Below are 22,759 nucleotides of genomic sequence, written 5' to 3'. Positions count from 1 at the left end.
CTCACCTACAGAGATCCTGCACCTTGTCAGCTCCATGGGCTGCCACCTGACTTCGGATTTCTTCCTCACCTTCTCATCTTAAACAAGGTCACTAATGTAATATGCATTCCGGACCGATTGTCATGGTAACTGGTCTGATATTTTCCTATATCAGACCAGAAATCAGTCAATCAGAGCATGTGTAGCTTTGCAGCCATATAATAATAGCCTTTATTCACCAATTATCTACAACAATACAAGGAATTTGACTCTGGTTTGAGCTGCACTCTCTCTGTACGAGCATGTATAAATATACACTAAACATAATTCACATTAAAAATGTGCAAATATAATAAAATGTGCAATAAAAAATCTGTGCAAAGGAGAAACAAACAAACAACAGATAGTTGGATGTTAACGAGTGACCTAAGGCAATAACTGAATGTCTTTGGTACTAGGGCTCTTCAGAGGACCCTTGGGTATCGCTGGAATGACTGTGTCAAAAGAATAGTTGCTCGAGGATATGTGGCATGTTTTCTGTGCTTGATCCAGCATTCAGGTATTACATTGTTGTTGACTGCAGCAGCTGGAAAAGGCCAAAGGGACACCCTTGTTTCGCGTGGCTACAATCAGTAGTTATTTTCGAGAAGAATGAGCCAGCTATTGGCATGGGTGGTCATCATTCAGGAAAAAAAATAAATTGGTCAATCAACAAGTGAATTGTTTCAGCTATGCAAGCATAACTATTGTGTATAAGAATGGCCCGAGATCACCAAATAAATCATGTTTCTTTATCTCCAACTCTCAGATGAGTGTCTCAGTTTCAGTTTTTTCAGTTTAATTTATTTTCCTTTATATAGCTCCAAATCACAACAGAGTTGCCTCAAGGTGCTTCACACAGGTAAGGTCTAACCTTACCAACTTCCAGAGCAACAGTGGTAAGGAAAAACTCCCTCTGAGGAAGAAACCTCAAGCAGACCAGACTCAAAGGGGTGACCCTCTGCTTGGGCCATGCTACAAACATAAATTACAGAAATAATTCACAGAACAATTCACGGACGAATATACAAGATTGCTGTTGGTACACAGGACAGGAGGGTCGCCAACACAAACACAACTCCCATCTCTGGATGGAGCTGCACCTTAAACAGAGAAAAAACAGAATCAGGCATCAGAAAGACAAAAAAATACTGTATAATTTGCCAGCATTAATCAACAAGAAAAACAGAAGAAATACTAAGGTGATCGCCGGCCACTAGCCCTAAGCTTCACTAAAAGACCCAAAATTTAGGTGAAGTTGAGGCCGCGGCCCGCTTCAATTACTAAGGACACACACCAATTAGCTAAACAATTAGCTGGATCAGGTGACCCTGAACCATCCCTTAGTTATGCTGCTATAGACTTAGACTGCTGGGGGGTTCCCATGATGCACTGAGTGTTTCTTTCTCTTTTTGCTCTGTATGCACCACTCTGCATTTAATCATTAGTGATTGATCTCTGCTCCCCTCCACAGCATGTCTTTTTCCTGGTTCTCTCCCTCAGCCCCAACCAGTCCTAGCAGAAGACTGCCCCTCCCTGAGCCTGGTTCTGCTGGAGGTTTCTTCCTGTTAAAAGGGAGTTTTTCCTTCCCACTGTCGCCAAGTGCTTGCTCATAGGGGGTCGTTTTGACCGTTGGGGTTTTTACGTAATTATTGTATGGCCTTGCCTTACAATATAAAGCGCCTTGGGGCAACTGTTTATTGTGATTTGGCGCTATATAAATAAAATTGATTGATTAAAAAGCGTAAAACAAAACTGTACCAGTATTCTAGCCATATGAAAGGGAAAATAAGTGCGTCTTAAGTCTGGACTTGAAAGTCTCCACAGAATCTGATTGTTTTATTGATGCAGGGAGACCATTCCACAGAACAGGGGCATGATAAGAGAAAGCTCTATGATCTGCAGACTTCTTATTCACCCTAGGGACACAAAGTAGTCCTGCACCCCGAGAACATAAAGCCCGGGCCGGTACGTAAGGTTTAATTAGGTCAGCTAGGTAGGGAGGGGCCAGTCCAGCGAATGCTAGCTGCTAGCGAATGCTAACTGCTAGCTAATTACAACAGGCCTATAGTTAAATAACGTTCAGAGTAGATACAATTAATAACCAGAAGAGTGCTAAACAGAAATAAAAGAAATGTATACAACCGTGTGAAGTTCAAAATAGCGTCACAAAAACAAACAATCCGTCGGAAACAAGTTGCCAGATCTGTGAGCCAGCGTAAGTTTTAAGTTGATTCTTCAGTTTCATTTCAGTTTCAGGTGATATTCTGCTGCTTCTATGCTTTCTTGTCTAATAATGTGGTGCACACAGCATTTTTATGCAAATAATTACTTGAAGGTGTTTATGCATTTTTTTAAGTCTAAAGATGGGCATGGAAAGCAGGCTTATGCATGCGCTTACAGTTTGACGATAATTGAGATTTCAAGAACCATTAGTCCACATGGCTTTAGTGAATATGTATGCACAGTGCTTCCTTTTTTCATATATAGTTCTTGCCATGATTCCATGAAGTTTTTGTAAATGAGGACCTAAGGCAGTTCCATAGTGTGTTGGATGTAGCAGCATGTGGCACCAGACCTGAACTTGAACTGATTTGACATATGAAAAAACTCAAAATTTGAGAAAATTGATGAAGTAGCTTCTTTTAAATCAGTCATGCTATACCAGTTTTGAATGGATCTATTAATATGACTGATCCTTGCATGAGTCCCAGTGGTTAGAGTTCATATGAGAACATACCTTGAGTGTGTTAAGACTTTTCTGTTGCGATAAACTTTTCTTATAGACAACAGGTTGCTGTTTTGTGCAAACCTTTGAAGAGGCACACTGCATGTCGGCACAGTGCTTTCATGTGTTTGCTGCCCACAGCGATTAAACAGTGTTATTTTGCTTTCCACAGCCACTCGCCCTCCTGGAGGCTGTCATACAGATGAGTTTCAGTGTCGGATGGATGGCCTTTGCATCCCCATGCGGTGGCGCTGTGATGGTGACACAGACTGCATGGACTTGAGCGATGAGAAAAACTGTGAGGGTGTTACACACATGTGCGACCCAGCTGTCAAGTTTGGTTGCCGAGACTCTGGTGAGCAGAAGAGTCCACATGAAGAAGGTCATTTCTCTGAAGTAGATAAAGTCCATTTGTATATGTTGTTGTCCCTGTTATCTGTCCATAGCACGCTGCATCAGCAAAGCATGGGTATGTGATGGTGACAGTGACTGTGAGGACAATTCAGATGAAGACAACTGTGAGGCGCTGGTGTGTAAGCTCTCTCACCATGTGTGTGCCAACGACTCCACCATCTGCCTGCCAGCAGAGAAACTTTGTGATGACGTTAATGACTGTCTTGATGGTTCTGATGAGAAGCTCTGTGGTAAGAGGCAACAGTAGTTAGGCTGTGTTTTAGTACACAGAGGGCCAATGACAGCATGTAAATGTGTGTATCCCAAATCAACATTGTCATGGTTTAATTACAGTTTTCTTTAATGCCACTAAGCCTGATTGTACTTGGATTTTACAGACTTGTGTTCAAAGAACAATGGTGACTGCAGCCATAACTGCACAGTGGCACCTGGAGAGGGTGTCATGTGCTCCTGTCCACTGGGCATGGAGTTAGGCCCCAACAACAAGACCTGTCAAATTCAAAGCTTCTGTGCCAAACATCTTAAGTGCAGTCAGCGCTGTGAACAGGACAAGTTCAGTGTCAAATGTTCTTGCTACGAGGGCTGGGAACTGGAGCCTGACATGGAGAACTGCAAGAGCACAGGTAAGGAATGACCTTGATCCATATCAGTCAGTGTTTAAAAGTGTCCATTCCACTGATATGGCTCTGCTGTGTGTGACAGAAACCTTTAAAGCTGCAGGAGCAGCAGCTCAGTCTTCAGTACTTATTCTGCTTGACTTGCAAACTGCTTTTAACATGGTTAACCACTGTTTTGTACTATCTGTATACTCTGAAATATGGGTATCTCAGGCAAAGCGCATTCTTGGTTTGGATCCTGTCTCACAGGGTTTTCATTTAATGTGTCATGGCTAGGACAGATGTCCATGGCTAGGACAGATGTCCACACTGTCTCTCCACAGGAGTGCCCCAAGGCTTGGTGCTGGGGTCTCTTTTCTTTGCCATACACACCAGCTCCATGGTTCCAGTTTTACACTTGCATGAGTTCTTATATTACTGCTATGCAGATGATGCCCACCTTTGTCTATCATTCCTGTCAGATCACCACATGATCTTGGTGCAGATCTCAGATTATCTCTCAGACATATTCTCACAGATGAAGGTACACCACATTCAACTAAATATCTTTAAGGCTGAGCTGGTGGTCTACACAGTAAAACAATCGATACATCACAAAAATCAACATCAGTATCACCTCTGTATCTCACTCCTACCCAAGTAAAGAAGCCTTAGTGCCATGATTGATAACGACTATCTTTCTTGGCCCATGTTGCCTCTGTCTCCCAGTCATATCACATTGAACTATTTGCGAAGGACAATCACACCATACCCAACTCCTGATACAGGCCATGTTTATCTCTCATCTCGTCTACTGTAATGCCTTTCTACCAGGCCTGTCAGCTTGCACGGCAAAGCCTTTACAGGTGATCTGGAACCCAGCAGCGCATTCGGTTTTGATCACCTCAAAAGGGAACATATTACCCCACTCCTTATCGAACTCCAGTGGCTACCTGTTGCCGCCTGCATCCAATTCAAATCACAAATGCTTGCCTACAAAGGGACGACTGGGTTTGCACCCATGTACTTAAATGCTGTCATAAAGGCTTATGCTATCCCTCAGCTACAGCATTCCTAAAGGAGCTGTGTTTGGCACTGCCGTCCCTACGCAGAAGGCTTTCCAGACTGTTCTTGTTTGTGGTCCCCTTACAAATGATAGAACAAGCTACCAATGGCCATCAGAGCAGGGGCATCCCTCTCTACTTTAAAGAAGCTCTTGAAAACATGTCCCTTGGAAATACCTCTTCTCCTGACATCTCTAACACAGGCCTGGTATTTTTCCAGCCTGAGCTTGATTTCTGGCTTTTGGATCCAGATATATGCAGCGGAGGCGACAGGTTGCCATGTAATCCCTATGGAAGGACGCGTTGTGGATATGTAGTGACGTGGAGATGTCTGTCTGGAGTTTATACTTGACGTGGACATGTCCTGTCTCTGGGAATCAACCTGTGAGCAGGACTTATGTCCCTTTTGTCTTTTATTTAACACAATTATGACAAAATTTGAGGGGGAGAAAGCGAGGAAGTGCAGCAGCAGCCTGTGTTTTTTTTTTTTCCAAGTGCGTGCGCGCGAACGAATCGTCCGTGAAGATCATTTTATTAATTACACAGATGTATAATAAATGGTGACTGGTTTATAACACAATTATGACAGAGTTTGAGGGGAGAAAGCGAGGAAGTGCAGCAGCAGCCAGTGTTTTTTTTCTTGTTCACGTGCGTGCGCGAACGGCTCATCCGTGAAGATAATTTTATTAATTACACAGATGTATAATAAAACAAATGGTGACTGGTTTATAACACAATTATGACAGAGTTTGAGAGGATGGTCCGCGAATGATGTTTAGCGCCGGGAAATATACCGTTTTTTTGCTTAATAAGAGGTGCGAAATATACCCTGTTCTTTGTTTAATAACATGATTTTTCATTGGTCTAGCTCGATGTGATAACCAATCATTGAACGTATTTTAATGTGGCTCGATCTGTATCAGAACAAAAATCTTTTCGTAGCATTTTACAGGTGCCTGTTAGACAAAGTGATCAAATTGAAGAAAGAGATTATTTAGTGGATATGATTTTGACCAGTGCAGCCAATTGCAGTAAATAGTATTTTATGTTTTTTTTCTATGTAGTTTGAAGAGGTCTTAGTAAAAGGATTAAGCATCCATGACAAGTGTTTGATAAATTTCAAAATTCAAATTGCTTACGAATTTTGGCATTTCGAAAACAAAATGCTTAGCTCATGTTAGCGCCTTGGGGCAACTGTTTGTTGTGATTTGGCGCTATATAAGAAAAAAGTTGATTGATTGATTGATTGATGTTGTAAGTTAATAATCATTCATTTATTGAAATAATAATTATTTTTCACATATTTGAAACTCGGAGTGGATGCGAACCCAACCCTTTTCATTTTCTGCCTTGCTTTTCTTTCCACACTGATGTTCGCTTGGACTGGTCTGCTGAATAATTTATAAAATAATTACCCTGAAAATATGAGACCAGCAGCAACAGTGTTCAGTGATGGTAGTATGTAGACAAAACCTGCAGATGTTAGGGGAACCTATGCCCAATTTTTGTTATTGGTTATTTGGTTATTTTATTTTTGCTTTAGAAAATTGCATTGTAAAACACAAACCACTTGACCTCAAAGATGGTAATGATTGTTTAAATGAGAGCTTTCCAAACAGGTTTGAAAAGGCCTAAAATCGCAGCCCCCAGCCTGGGGCTTTGCCCCTGGACCCCATTGGGTTCCTAGGCAGTCCCCAAACCCCTCGAGAAATTAGTTTCAGGCTTAGCCATATTGCCTCAATGCCAGCCCTGCTAACAACGGGTGCCATTTGTAAAATCACAGGTGTACTTGGTTAGGGCCCTTTCATACATAGTGCGAAGTTTTGACCAAGTGCACACTTAGTACACATGACGCAGGAATCGTGTGAAAACCGTATAATGTCGTCCCTGCCTCCAAGGCCTCGTACACCTGTTGCTACAACTGTTTGCGCACACAAGCACCTGAAAGACAAAGTGTGTGCTGTGCGAACCCATCACACCCTCTCGCAGCAGGTGCCGGCCAAATTCCAGGTGACACTCTCGAACATCTAACACTGCTCACATGGCACTTAGAAAATGTGTGACCAGTCGCACACTTGGCATGACAAGAGACTGCAGATGACCATTGTCGGACTGCTGTGAAATTTGTCTAAGTTCCCTACGGGTGTGACTTTGCAAACACACTGACGCGTGTGCTCTCCACTCCCGGGCACCGTGGCTTCCGACAAGCAGCTGTGGTGATCTGTCATTCTGTACATTCCAGTGAGACAACACCCACTGTGTTTTGACAGTCATGGACTACCAACTGTCCACTGTGAGGAGTGTGTGTCTTATTGCTATATTTACGTGGACATAAATAAAAACATATATCACCGTGGTGGCAACAAGCGAGCGTGTGCACGGAGCGGACACTGACAGCCTTATAGGTTGAAACGGACCGTCAGATTAGAACACCCAGCGGGTCATCTGATCGTCACATCATCCACATGAGCTCTGTTCCACGTGATGTGGTGTCTGTGCTGTGGCGCACCGTCCACAAGACACGCGTGTTGGGCAGAACACGTGCATGACCAACTGGCTGCACCTGACCAGTAGATGTGCACATCAGAGCACACTGCTTCTCATTCATGTCATTTCATGATTGTATGTCTGTGACCATGGGTCATCACCAGAGGAACAGACAGATCATATTTGTATTGCTCGCTTGATAAATGCCGTTTTTATATGGTGTGGGATTTAATTTTTTTTTTTGTAATACTTCCATGTCCTTCCTGATATGAGGCAGCTTCCAACACCTTTCAAAGAACAGCTCTGTAGCTCAGTGGTAAAGTCTCTGACTAGGAATCAAAGGTGCAAGTTCGTGCCCCGGGTGGTGTGTTTTTTTTTTTTTTTTTTTTTTTTTTTAATTCCACATAAGCGGTGTCATGTGGTTCCACACGTACCAGCTGTTTTTTTATTTCTTCCACATAAGCGGCGCCGTGTGCCACACCTGGCACTGTTCCTGCTTGATGTGCATGCCTGCCCGTCGGCGCTAATTTCGAACTGTTTCTCGCTGTTTTGCCGTTTTCGTCCAAATGCCGTCCAAACTTCGCACTATGTGTGAAGGGGCCATGAGTGCACTTAGTTTCCACACTGAAACCAAGTGCACAAACCACTTGGTCACCACCCCTGCCTATTTAGCAAATATAAATATAAATGTTAAATATAAATGTTCAGAAAAATATATAAATTACCCGCATAAAAATACGTGGTGACCGCTGATTGGCATTGCTGTTGCTACTTCAATGTTTTTGTTTGTTTGTTTGTTTGGTTTTTACCAAACATACTCGTATATTACTCTACGGTCAGATTAGCAACAAATGATGGTGACAGCCAGTTGGTGTTTGTTGCTTGATGGTCGTTTCCATGGCGTGACTAGCTTGTGGTTACTGGGCGTTATTGTGCACAATGTTTAGTGATAGATTATAAAGGATGGACACTGTCACTTTGAGCTTTTCTGCTTGATGGAACCCAAGTTTGATTGACTTTTTTCTTTCTATCTTTTCAGTATGTGTCACAGTGATGCTCCTGTATTGATAGTTAACATGTTATCTTCTCCATAAGATGTCTTGTGCATCACCTCAGAAGTATTATCGATTACAAAAACAGCATTTTTAGATTTAAAAGTGTTTTACAAAACATAAGAGAAAAAAATGCCAAACAGGTTTATACTGAAATACAGTTGTCTAGGAGAGCATTCTGCCATCTTGGATTATTTTGTTTGAGCAAACAGCCAATGTTCGTCACACTGCCTTCACTCAGATTGGCAGTTGTGATGTTGCGGCACTCAGCATTTGTATAACATGAACATCTCATCTGCTTTGGCCCTGCCTAGCTGGCTGCATAGTGACCAGTTGTCTGTCACTGTAAAACGCCCGACCTGAAGGCCTCAGCACTTAAACCCTGTCACCACCTCTTTTTATGCAAAAGTCATGTGGCATGGGTAATTTTCATATATATGTGAACATTTCTATTCAGCATTTATATATAATAATAAATAGATTTAAATTTTCTTCTTTTCTCTATCTTTTATTGCCTTCACAAATGTTACTCTCTGGTATCTACTGTACTTACATTTTTGCATGCGTGGGTTTGTATATGTGTATGTAAAGATGGTATTCATCATTATGCTGAAGTGTCTTTTAAGTTGTCCCCCTGACGGTGGACTGGACACCTGCATGGATTCTCGTCAGTTATTGTTGTGTTGTGTTGTGTTGTGTTGTGTTGTAAACCTTTTTGGTAGAATGGCCTAAGCAGTGGGTCACCCCTTTGAGTCTAGTCTGCTTGAGGTTTCTTCCTCATTATCATCAGAGAGAGTCTTTCTTACCACTGTCGCCTGTGCGCTTCCTCTAGGGGTTGGTAAGGTTAGACTTTACTTGTGTGAAGCACCTTGAGGCAGCTTTGTTGTGATTTGGTGCAATATAAACTAAATGAATTGAAATTAAATTGAAATTGTATTGTCAAGACAGTAGTATATTTTTTGTATTTTTTTAGCTACTAGTTTGGGATGTCCGCCAAGTTCCACAATGGTGTGATTTATATTCCAAAAAAAATCACTCATTCTTTAATAATATTAATAATGATACTACTCAGTATTTACATAGGGCTTTCTCAGGAATCAAAGTACTAAACAAAATCAACTCCACAATGAAAGAATAAATGCAAGTAATAAAACAATGCCCAATGCTAGAACAATGCCAAAAATAAAGAGCTGATAATACAGAAAAAGGGTGTGACTTATATGTGTTTGTTGTTTATTGTTTGTTGTTTATTTTGTTTAATTTTTCCGCCTCTTCAAGCGGTATTTGTTGACAGGTGCATCTTATACTCTGGTGCGACTTACAGTCCAGAAAGTACAGTATTTAATGTTATGATGAAATCCCCCCATTGATTGTGATTCCTCACTTTTACGTCACTTTGGATAAAAGCATCAGCTAAATGAACATGAAAGCAGAGACAAAACACTGAAGAGTGGACACTGGTAGGAATTGATGGTTTTGGTAGCTATTGTATAAGGATCCAAAATTAGTTGGGAACAGTGGTGGTGAAAACTGCCGGTAGTAAAGATGAAGTTCAGGATTTGTTTTAGTTATGAGGTAAATCTTTGCAGGAGAGGCAGTCGGGTTCTGGTTTTTGTCAAAGACTGCACAATCAGTACAATCTCTGTTTTTGTAAAAATGTAGTGTGGGTTTTGGATCAAACAGATGAGAGGCTGTTCACACAGGAAGCAGTGCATTTGGAGAATACGCACTACTCCAAAGTGTACTACTCCTCTGGACAGCAGACAAGTCACTGCAGAGAGATTAAGAGAAACTGGAGGAACGAAAAAGCTTCAACACCGGTCACAAAGACATGACAAGAGTAAAAATACTCAGTAAGAAAACATAAAAGGCCTGCACATTTATTTCTTGCTGTACGGTAGATATTATTTTATGAAAGGACAGAATCTGCCACTCCAAATTGAAGACTAGGTATGCCTGTTCTTGAAGTTAGACAGAGGTAAAGGTATATAAAATGGAGACAACTCAGTCACCATTAATCAACTTTAAATTTTGTCATGTCTAGTATAAAGCACATACTCCTCTCCTACTACCCACTAACCAATCAGGAAACTTGAATTTGTGATTCTGCCCCTCACTGCCTGGTCTTAGAGACTAGCCTCCAGAACCCCTTCATTCATCACGCCGCCTGTCCAGCTGTCTGGTAGCTACAGATAATTCCTGCTGCCTTATTTACTGTCTTTTAATCACCCAGGATTAGAGCCACTTTCAACATGGCCCCTCAGTCATTGGATGAGTCACACTGTAGAGGATGTGGTGTTCCCTAGCTCTGTTCTGTTGGTTTTTTTTTCCCTATAATAATCAAAGTGGTCTTGTCACTTCTCTTTCTAACAATCTTTTTCCCCCATTCCACAGATCCTTTCAAACCCTTTATCATTTTCTCAAACCGCCATGAGATTCGTCGCATTGATCTGAATAAAGGAGAATTCAGCGTGTTGGTACCAGGCCTCAGGAACACTATTGCTCTGGACTTCCACCTCAGCCAGAGCGCCCTCTATTGGACTGATGTGGTAGAGGACAAGATCTATCGTGGAAAGCTGTCTGAGAATGGGGGTGAGGACTTGAAAGGCAGTCTGATTGGGCTAAAACACATTTCTCTGCTGTTTGTCCAAATGTTTTAACCCTGCAGGGGTAACAGCATAGAACTTGTATAACAAAAATTATGAAGAATGGGTGGATGAGTGAGCAAGTGAGTTAGTCTGTCTCAGCCAGATTGTGTAAGCAGTAACTCAAAAGCAATAAATATCATCATCTTGTAACTCACCAAACTGAATGAGCATAAACTGATAAACGCTTTAGTTTGTGGTTAAATTATGAATATCTGTGGTTCAGCTTACTTGTAGTTTGTCTGCCACGTACTGAACACTGAGCACATTGTGTGCTCACTCAGCATCAGTGAACAAGTTAATCTAGTAACTAGACTGGCAGCACAGTGGAATAGTGGTTAGAAGGTCATGGGATTGATTCCCACCTGTGGCCTTTCTGTGTGGAGTTTGCATGTTCTCCCCGTGCTTGCGTGGGTTTTCTCTGGGTGTTCCAGTTTCCTCCCACATCTAAAGACATGCAGGTTAGGTGAATTGGAAACTTTAGAATTGCCCAGGTCTCCTTTGCAAAAGAGATCTCAGTCTCAATGGGACAAACCTGGTTTACTAAAAACATGTTAGTGGTGTATTAGATCATAGTTGATCTATGATCACCACCCCCCATAGATCGGCCTGCGGATTTATTACAAAATTTGCATAATAGTGTGAAAACAGATTTATTGGCATGGTGGCTTCTTTCTAAAGTAATAGTTGCATATCTCTTGCTCCAGTTGTAGTGAAATCAAAGTGTGTGGAGAGGGAAAGCAGCTGCATGTTAATGAGAATTGATGTTATTAAAAGCAGGCTCTGCTGCATTCTGCTGTACTAGAGATAATATGCTGCAGTGCGCTTGTGGGTCTGAACATGGAAAGAATCTCTGCAAAACGCCAGGCATTAAGAGCAAAGATTTTGTCACCGCTATAGATGCTGTCATGAGCCCACTTATCAGGGCACTGTGCTTGAAGTGTGAGTGGTGCCAAGGCCCACTGACCGTGGGGGGGATCCTTATTTTGGTGAGTGTGGAGTGTGTATTTGGTAGGACGTATGTATTTATCCTGGAGGTGTAACATAAATAAAGTTATTATTGTTACCGTCTCACCAGACAAAGCAGCAACCTATCTTTTTGAATTAAAAAAAATTCAAAGTCAGAAAATTAGATCTACTTTTCTCCATTTCTTTCTTTCTTTTTTCTTTTCCTCTTCTTTCATTTTTTTTGTTCTTTTTAAATATGGAAGTAATTTTTTTCCTGATCTGAAAATTATCCCTCAAAAACCTTGACCTGAGCCGAACTGTTGGTTTTGTGATATTTGACATCCTTAGCACATACAGTAGTGTTCAGAATAATAGTAGTGCTATGTGACTAAAAAGATTAATCCAGGTTTTCAGTATATTTCTTATTGTTACATGGGAAACAAGGTACCAGTAGATTCAGTGGATTCTCACAAATCCAACAAGACCAAGCATTCATGATATGCACACTCTTAAGGCTATGAAATTGGGCTATTATTAAAAAAAGTAGAAAAGGGGGTGCTCACAATAATAGTAGCATCTGCTGTTGACGCTACAAACTCAAAACTATTATGTTCAAACTGCTTTTTTAGCAATCCTGTGAATCACTAAACTAGTATTTAGTTGTGTAACCACAGTTTATCATGATTTCTTCACATCTGCGAGGCATTAATTTTGTTGGTTTGGAACCATGATTTTGCTTGGTTACTAGTCTGCCTGGGATCATTGTCTTGTTGAAACACCCATTTCAAGGGCATGTCCTCTTCAGCATAAGGCAACATGACCTCTTCAAGTATTTTGACATATCCAAACTGATCCATGATACCTGGTATGCGATATATAGGCCCAACACCATAGTAGGAGAAACATGCCCATATCATGATGCTTGCACCACCATGCTTCACTGTCTTCACTGTGAACTGTGGCTTGAATTCAGAGTTTGGGGGTCGTCTCACAAACTGTCTGCGGCCCTTGCACCCAAAAAGAACAATTTTACTCTCATCAGTCCACAAAATATTCCTCCATTTCTCTTTAGGCCAGTTGATGTGTTCTTTGGCAAATTGTAACCTCTTCTGCACGTCTTTTATTTAACAGCGGGACTTTGCGGGGGATTCTTGCAAATAAAGTAGCTTCACACAGGCGTCTTCTAACTGTCACAGCACTTACAGGTAACTCCAGACTGTCTTTGATCATCCTGGAGCTGATCAATGGGTGAGCCTTTACCATTCTGGTTATTCCTCTATCCATTTTGATGGTTGTTTTCCGTTTTCTTCCATGTGTCTCTGGTTTTTTTGTCCATTGTACAGTATTGAGATCATTGTAGATGAACAGCCTATAATTTTTTGCACCTGTGTATAAGTTTTCCCCTCTCCAATCAACTTTTTAATCAAACTACGCTGTTCTTCTGATCAGTGTCTTGGACATCCTGTTTTTCTCAGGCTTTCAAAGAGAAAAACATGTTCAACAGGTGCTGGCTTCATCCTTAAGTAGGGGACACCTGATTCACACCTGTTTGTTCCACAAAACTGACGAACTCACTGACTGAATGCCACACTACTATTATTGTGAACATCCCCTTTTCTACTTTTTTTTTTTTTTTTTTACTAATAGCCCAATTTCATAGCCTTAAGAGTGTGCATATCATGAATGCTTGGTCTTGTTGGATTTGTGAGAATCTACTGAATCTACTGGTACCTTGTTTCCCATGTAACAATAAGAAATATACTCAAAACCTGGATTAATCTTTTTAGTCACATAGCACTGCTATTATTCTGAACACTACTGTATTGGAAATAACCATCAAGTAGAATTAATTAATGAAAATAATGTGTGGCTGGGGATGACACCAAAACCTTTTGTCTGTACATCTTGTTTGTTTTTCATTTCAACTCTATTATGGTGGTGTACAGAGGCAGAATTACAAAAACTGTGTCACCGTTCAACTACTTGTGGCTCTGACTGTAAGTTTCACTGAGCTCTGTTCTGTAATTGTACCTTCATACCCCCTGCTGGGGTATAGTGGATCTAGTGCTTTATTTATTTGTCTTTATTTGTTGTGGTAACATGTTATATTCAAAACAAGGAAGCTAGTAATTTGAATGAAGGGAATAAGTGTGTAAAGTGGTGTTAGCTTGGAATGCAAATAGATTGAATATTTTTTATGTACTTGCAAACACTGGAGCAAAATAGATGATTGTGTTGGATTGCTGTACAGCCTGAATAGGTGTAAAAGCTGCCATCGGCAAATCCCAGTCTTCGAGGTCTTTACGCATATTTTTTATGAAAGGAATAATGCTTGTTTCCATTATGAAACTTAAGCACCCTGGAGGAATCTTTATTTTATCGAACAGCAAGTCATTTTAAGTAAAGATGAATAGCACAAAAACATTTATCCAACCTCATGATACCTCTTTCTGTGCCACCCTGTTGTTTTCTCTCTTCTTCTGTTTGACTGTTCTTGTAGCATTAACCAGCTTTGATGTGGTAATTCAGTATGGACTGGCAACCCCTGAGGGCTTGGCAGTGGACTGGATAGCAGGAAATATTTACTGGGTAGAAAGCAACCTGGACCAGATTGAGGTTGCCAAGTTAGATGGCACCATGAGAACCACACTGCTCGCTGGTGAGGTGGAGCACCCTCGAGCAATTGCTCTGGACCCACGGGATGGGTAACTATCACACTATTTACAACTATGGTTCCAAACTCTACGCCTGAACCCCCCGAGCTTCATATTTTTTAACTCTCTCTGTTCTAAGTAAACTTAATTAGCAAGTAACGTGCAACGTTGGTATTTGCCAGCATTTGATTGGCTGAACTCAAGTTGTTTTGGTTCTCAGGATGAGTGTTTGGAACCACTGAATTACAGTACTTATGCACACTTTACAACCAATGATATAATTTAAAAGACAAATGTGTTTGGGTTTTTTTTTTTTGGTGGTGGTGGTGCTGGGGGGGGGGGGGGGGGGGGGGTGACGTGTATCTTCCATAGTTAAATTACACTTTGTTCCTGTATGTTGTGTCACCACAACTTAGGATCCTCTTCTGGACAGACTGGGATGCCAGTTTACCAAGGATTGAAGCTGCATCCATGAGTGGAGAAGGTAGGAAGACCATCCACAAGGAAACTGGCAATGGAGGCTGGCCAAATGGTCTCACAGTGGATTATCTAGAGCGCCGCATTCTCTGGATCGATGCCAGGTCAAATACACCACACAAATCTATCCATTTTTTGATGAGCATTATTTATAAACGTACACCGACGACTTATTGATTATTGTGTCATGCTCAGGTCTGATGCCATTTATTCAGCCAAGTATGATGGCTCTGGGCTCATTGAGGTTCTTCGGGGTCATGAGTACCTATCACATCCCTTTGCTGTCACCATGTATGGTGGCGAGGTTTACTGGACAGACTGGAGGACCAATACACTGGCAAAGGCAAACAAGTGGACAGGGAGCAATGTAACTGTGGTCCAAAGAACCAACACGCAACCTTTTGATCTGCAGGTTTATCATCCATCTCGACAACCACAGGGTAAGACTGACATTAATGCACAGCAACTTCTCTCCAGTGATTGTCTGTTCTTCTAAGGGCAGATTTTAAAGTGCTGCTAATGACTTGCAAGATACTGAATGGTTGTATTCCGTATTATACAAGTGATTTGGTTTGCCCATATGTCTAATAATAATAATAATAATATAGTCATAAATATTATTATTGTGATGATGATGTTGATGATGATTGTTGTTGTGCTGCTAATGACTTGCAAGATACTGAATGGTTGTATTCTGTATTTTACAAGTGATTTGGTTTGCCCATATGTCTAAAAATAATAATAATAATAATCATAAATATTATTATTGTGATTATGGTGATTATTATTATTGTTGTTGTCATTGTTGTTGCTGTTGAACCACAATCATAAACACATTAAAACACTATGTAAAAAATTGGTAATTTCACTTTATGCTCCCCCCAAAAAATCAAAGTGAACATGTTCTTTCAGTCTTCATTTAAAAGACTCATCACAAATTGACACTTTAATCTCAGCATACAGATTATTTCACAGAAAAGAAGTATGATATGAGACAGCCCTAGATCCTGCTGTCTTCTTTTTCACCATTAGGACAGTAAACCTGCAAATTGTAAATGCACAGCCTAAGTCTCCTCAGGCTCTACGAAATAAGAAATATCAGTATTTTATGTATAAATTATGAAACCTTGAAGTCTGCAATTGTTCTTGCTCTGCCACACCCTGACCACTGGTACCGTGTTTGTAGTAGATGACCCTGAAGTAGCACAGCAGCACACAGACTTTATATTTACAGTATATTGTTTGATTAAATAGCATTAAACACACCTGTTGTAGCTCTCTCTGTAGCTGGCACAAAGTAGTTCAGAGAAAACAGCTGAGATGTTTGTGAGATGTGTGCATCACTTAGCTGGTGGACATGATCATTAGCTCCTGCAAAGGCAATGTAACTGTTGCATGACAGACCTTCAGCTGGCATACATTAAGTCTGAGCCTTGCTGACACAGGAGCAACTGCCATAATTCTTTTGTTGCATCTTTAAGGGCCCCTTCACACATAACATGAAAGATGCAGAAACCAGAAGAAAATCCGCAAACCAAACACGAGCATGTGCATGCACAAACACAGTGCGAGCAGCTGGAACGTGTTGCACCACATCGCGCCGCTGCTGTGGAGAAAAAAAAAAAGAAAACCACACACCATATAAAACGCAGCAATTTCCAAAATTTAATCCCTCTTATTGAGCGGACAGTACAAGTATGATCCTTCTGTGCCTCTGTATATGAACCATGGTCATAGACGTACAATCATGAAGTGACATGAATGAAGCAGTGCGCCCTTACAATGTTTTATTATTTCTATCTGTGTATAGAAATAATTACTACAATAACTACATACACAATTACATGCCAAAATAACTAAAAACAATGATCACATAACACAGAAACGGAGAGTAACACTTTGGTGTATGCGCTGAATGGACAGGGGGTGTGGCTGATTACAGCAGCAGCTGTTGGGATCTCTAGACCTGGACCTCACAGCTGTAGAACACGTACCGTGTTTTGAAGGATATGACCTTACAACTGTCCACCATGACGTGCGCATGTGTGCTTGCTGTCGTCACGTGGAAATACATAAAACATACATCGCTTTTGTGACGAGCTGGAGCGCCTGCACAGCGTCCACATTGACAGGCTGTCCCAGGTGAAATGGACTGTCAGATCATGTGGACACGCAGCAGGCGATCTGAATGTAATGTCACCCTCGTGAGCTGTTTCACATGACACGATGTCTTTCTTGCACTGCGCCGTTCAAAGGACACGTGTGTTGGGCCGGGCCCGCGTTTGTGTCTGGCCTGACACGCGTGTCCTGTCAGACAGATATGACATGTAATTGTGTATGTAGTTATTGTAGTTCTTATTTATATACCTGTCCTGGCGGTGGTCTCTGTGTTTTTAATGTGATACTTCCGGGGGCGCGGCCTGCTGCTGACCCTGCGCTCACTGTTTGTTTCACTGTTTGTCTGTTAGCGTTATTAAATTTGTTTTAACGTATTTTTTTAAGCAGTTCATTGGTTTAATGTGGATGTGACCTGTCAGAACTTCACTGCACTTTGCACTTTGGACCTTATCGTCGCAATGAAAATCGCACTGCTGTGGATCATTTTCTGCCTATCAGTGTTTGCGCACGGGAGCTGCCTCACAAGCCGGCAAAGCTTCCTTACTTACACCAGAGAGCATCTTTTGTCACTTCGCTCACCTGGTGGGGTTCCTTCAGTTTGTCTACCTGCGGACTGTCAGGAAATCCGACGGCCTCTTAAATGTCTGGGGAAGAGGAAAAAGCGTGGCTCCAGGGGAGGCGTGAGGCACCGACTCTGGAGACGCCGCAGCAAATTCCCGCTGCCTGTCATCACTCTGTCTAACGTCCGCTCGGTAAGCAATAAACTCGATGAACTTGTGCTGAGAGCCAAGCATGACAGTGAATTTAGACAGAGTAATCTTGTGTGTTTGACGGAAACATGGCTTAAAGATCATCACGATACACCGAGCCTGTCAGGCTACACCACTGTCAGAGCGGACAGGGACGCGCGCACTGCGCACAAATCCATCGAAGGGGGTCTGTGTTTGTTTGTGGATAACAGCTGGGCCACTCAATACAGCATACGAGCGCAAGTATGCACACCTGACTATGAGATACTGACTGTATCTTTTAGACCCTTTTATCTTCCGCGGGAGTTCGGACAGATCACAGTCATTCTCGTATACGTGCCTGGTCCAGATGACGACGCAGCAGGAGAGAGAATAGCAGAGAGCTATAATAATGCACTCACCCGCTCTGCTGACCAGCCCGTTTTCATTCTGGGTGACTTTAACTCCTGCAGTCTGTCTGACCACCTGCCCACTCTACAGCAATATGTAGACTGTCCTACACGTCTGCATCGGACACTTGACCGTTGCTATGGCAACATCCCAGAGGCTTATAAAGCGGTACGCAAGACTGCCTCTTGGAAAATCTGACCACAATGTGATTCATCTTTTGCCTAAATACAAAGCTGTGGTCAAAAGAATTAAAACAGTTAATAAGCAGGTACAGGTGTGGTCCGAGGAAAGCAAAGAGCAACTCAGAGACTGTTTTGATGAAACAAACTGGGACATTTTCTTTGAATCCTGTCTGGATGGAGATGAACTCACTGACACCATCACGTCTTATATTAAGTTCTGTGAGGATAATGTGTCAGAGACTAAAACTGTGAAAATATTCCCAAATAACAAACCCTGGGTGTCCAAACAATTGAAAATCTGTCTTAATGAAAAGAAGGCAGGCTTCTGCTCTGGTAATGTGCAATTAATGCAGGAAAAAAGGAGACAGCTGAGAGGGAATATATTTAAGGCAAAAACTGAGTACAAGAATAAAGTAGAAAGTAAATTTTTCAGTGGCAATATAAAACAAGCCTGGGAAGGTCTAAATACACTGATGGGCAAATCCAGTAAGAAATGTGATGCTCTTACAACCATTAATCAATGTTTTGTTGATGAGTTAAACCGTTTCTTCTGTAGATTTGATAAAGTGGATGATAAACAGGAATGTGATGAGATCTGTAAAAATCTTCCAGCAGGAGCTCCCACAGCTATCACTGAGGATGACGTGGCTAAAAGTCTTTCTAAACTGAAGCCAAACAAGGCCACTGGCCCAGATGGCCTGAAAGCCCGTCTACTCAAAGACTGTGCTCCTCAATTAAAAGGAGTCTTTTCCAGATTGTTTAATTCCCTTCTTGTCACATGAGTGCCTAAATCTTGGAAATTCTCCATAATAAGGCCTATACCAAAAAGGGGCAAGGGGCAAGCAAACCTGAAGATTTTCGGCCCATTGCCATAACCTTCATATTATGTAAAACTATGGAGAGAGTTTTAGTTGACGTCCTGACCACCACAGTGGTCAGTGAACTAGACCCTCTGCAGTTTGCCTATAAGAGGGACAGAGGTACTGATGATGCCGGATTGATCTTGCTGGACATGATCTCAAAGCAGCTTTCACTTGCTAAAGCATATGCTCGGGTTTTGTTTGTAGACTTCAGTGCAGCTTTTAATTCTATGAAATTACATATTCTTCTGAAAAGGCTGGCTGATTTAAATGTTGAAAAGGGCCTGATGCTCTGGATCAGAGACTTTCTGTCTTGTCGCCCTCAAAGAGTTTGTGCTAACAACATTCTGTCAGGAGAGCTCATCATAAGCACTGGCTGCCCACAGGGTAGCGTTCTTTCACCTCTGCTCTTCTCTCTTTTTACAAACAAATTTGCAGTTAATGACACAAACTTTAAACTGATTAAATACGCGGATGACATGGCCCTAGTCGGCCTGCTACAGAAGTGTGACTCCTCTGGCGAAGCCTCCTATCTTGCTCACACTAAGGCTCTTGAAGCTTGGTGTCTCGACAGCCAGCTGGAAATCAGTGTGTCTAAGACAAAGGAGCTTGTTTTTCACACAAAGCAAGAACTGACCATGCAGCCAGTTTCACTCGATGGCCAGCTTGTTGAAACGGTTGAAACTTTTAAATATCTTGGTACAGTTCTTGATAGTCACTTGAGCTTCTTTGAAAACACTGATTTTATCTTTAAGAAATGTTCACAGCGACTCAGTCTTCTCAGAAGATTGAGTTGTCTTGGTGTTAATCCGCAGATTTTAGAGCTTGTGTATTCTGCACATATTGAGAGTATTTTAACATTTCATCTTTGTGTTTGGTTTGGTCACTTGAGTTGTAAATGTAAGGACAAATTAAATAGAATTGTAAAAATGGCGGGGAAAATTGTGGGAAAACCCCAGAAGACTCTGGCTCACATTTACACTGACAGGATGAAGAAGAAAGCTGAGAGAGTCCTGGCAGACAGCTCTCATCCTCTGTCCTGTCAGTTTGAGCTCTTGAAGTCTGGGAGGCGCTACAGAGCTCCTCTGGCCAAAGGTTCTTTCAAAAAATCTTTTATACCAAATGCCATCACCATAATGAACTCAAAAAAAGTGACCACTCCACAAATTAAACCTGAACTGCTTTACTTCTGTTTTATTTGATTTTATTTGATCTTACTGTACGTTTTATTTATCTTACTAGGTCTTATTCTATTTCTTCTTTTACTTCCATGTATTTTATGTATCTTATTTTTGTTTTATTCGTGTGTTTATATGAATGTTTTATGACTGTTTTTTTGTCTGGTGAGCCGAAGACAATTTTCCACATCGGTGGACAATAAAGAATTATTCTATTCTATTCTATTCTATTCTATTCTATTCTATTCTATTCTATTCTATACGTCTGTGTACTGAGCTGTCATTTCCAGCTGTCAGTGAGTTTCTGGCCAGCGATCAGCTGGGAGGTGGCTTGCTGTGCTGTGTGCACTCAGACGTGGCTCTCCATCTGTACATACAACCCCAATTCCAATGAAGTTGGGACATTGTGTAAAATGTAAATAAAAACTGAATACAATGATTTGCAAATCCTCTTCAACCTATATTCAGTTGAATACACCACAAAGACAAGATATTTAATGTTCAAACTGATAAACGTTATTGTTTTTGTGCATATATTTGCCCATTTTGAAATGGATGCCTGCATCACATTTCAAAAAAGCTGGGACAGTGGTATGTTTATCACTGTGTTTCAGGACCAACAACACTCAGTAAGCATTTGAGAACTGAGGACACTAATTGTTGAAGCTTTGAAGGTGGAATTCTTTCCCATTCTTGCTTGATGTACGGCTTCAGTTGTTCAACAGTCCATGGTCTCCGTTGTCGTATTTTGCGCTTCATAATGTGCCACACATTTTCAATGGGCGACAGGTCTCGACTGCAGGCAGGCCAGTCTAGTACCTGCACTCTTTTATTACGAAGCCACGCTGTTGTAACATGTGCAGACTGTGGCTTGGCATTGAGGATGAGAACAACCCCAAGAATACCATCCCAACCGTGAAGCATGGGGGTGGAAACATCATACTCTGGGGATGCTCTTCTGCAAAGGGGACAGGACGACTGCACCGTATTGAAGGGAGGATGGATGGGGTCATGTATTGTGAGATTTTGGCAAACAATCTCCTTCCCTCAATAAGAGCGTTGAAGATGGGCCATGGCTGGGTCTTCCAGCATGACATTGACCCCAAACACACAGCCAGGGCAACTAAGGAGGGGCTCCATAAGAAGCATTTCAAGGTCCTGGAGTGGCCTGGCCAGTCTCCAGACCTGAACTCAATAGAAAATCTTTGGAGGGAGCTGAAACTCCAAACCTGAAAGATTTGGAGAAGATATGTATGGAGGAGTGGACCAAAATCCCTGCTGCAGTTTGTGCAAACCTGGTGAAAAACTACAGGAAACGTTTGACCTCCGTAATTGCAAACAAAGGCTACTGTACCAAATAGTAACATTGATTTTCACAGGTGTTGAAATACTTATTTGCAGCAGTAACATACAAATAAATTATTACAAAATCAAACATTGTGATTTCCGGATTTTTTTATTTTTTTTAAGATTATGTCTCTCACAGTGGACATGCACCTAAGATGAAAATTTCAGACACCCCCCCCCCCCCCCCCCCCCATGATTTCTAAGTGGGAGAACTTGCAAGATCGCAGGGTGTTCAAATACTTATTTTCCTCACTGTATTATGGACTGTAGATGATGGAATCCCTAAATTCCTTGCAATTGAACTTTGAGAAACATTGTTCTTAAACTGTTGGACTATTATTTCAAGCAGTTGTTCACAAAGTGGTGATCCTCACCCCATCTTTGCTTGTGAACGGCTGAAACTTTTGGAGATGCTCCTTTTATACTCAGTCATGAGTGTCCTCAGTTCCTAAATGCTTATTGAGTGTTGTTAGAAGGAAAGCTGATGTAACACAGTGGTAAAAATACCACTGTCCCAGCTTTTTTGAAATGTGTTGCAGGCATCCATTTCAAAATGGGCAAATATTTGCACAAAAACAAAGTTGGAGACATGGAGTCCGAGTGGACCATGTTCTCCACCTCCATTGTCGATGCGGCTGCTCGTAGCTGTGGTTGCAAGGTCTCTGGTGCCTGTCGCGGAGGCAATCCCCGAACCCGGTGGTGGACACCGGAAGTAAGGGATGCCGTCAAGCTGAAGAAGGAGTCCTACTTATCTTTGTTGGTAGGTGGGACCCCAGAGGCAGCTGACAGGTACCGTCAGGCCAAGCGTGCCGCAGCCCGTGTGGTCGCAGAGGCAAAAACTCGGGTCTGGGA

General features: G+C 41.7%; 1 protein-coding gene across 3 annotated transcripts in view; it reads left to right on the top strand.

Moving 5' to 3' along the window:
* LOC117507043 (low-density lipoprotein receptor-related protein 1-like) overlaps positions 1-22,759 on the top strand; it is a 446,568-nt gene that overhangs the window by 312,877 nt on the left and 110,932 nt on the right. For all 3 annotated transcript variants that reach the window (XM_034166738.1, XM_034166739.1, XM_034166740.1), the window contains 7 exons: positions 2,919-3,101; positions 3,193-3,390; positions 3,538-3,783; positions 10,754-10,951; positions 14,453-14,657; positions 15,023-15,187; positions 15,279-15,523. In XM_034166738.1, the coding sequence (XP_034022629.1) occupies positions 2,919-3,101; positions 3,193-3,390; positions 3,538-3,783; positions 10,754-10,951; positions 14,453-14,657; positions 15,023-15,187; positions 15,279-15,523 (1,440 nt within the window). The remainder of the gene's footprint in view (positions 1-2,918; positions 3,102-3,192; positions 3,391-3,537; positions 3,784-10,753; positions 10,952-14,452; positions 14,658-15,022; positions 15,188-15,278; positions 15,524-22,759) is intronic.

The sequence above is a fragment of the Thalassophryne amazonica genome, chromosome 3, assembly GCF_902500255.1.
Source record: "Thalassophryne amazonica chromosome 3, fThaAma1.1, whole genome shotgun sequence".
Classification (NCBI taxonomy): Eukaryota; Metazoa; Chordata; class Actinopteri; order Batrachoidiformes; family Batrachoididae; genus Thalassophryne; species Thalassophryne amazonica.
Note: the sequence above shows the minus strand (reverse complement) of the source record. Positions and strands in the feature narration are given on the sequence as shown.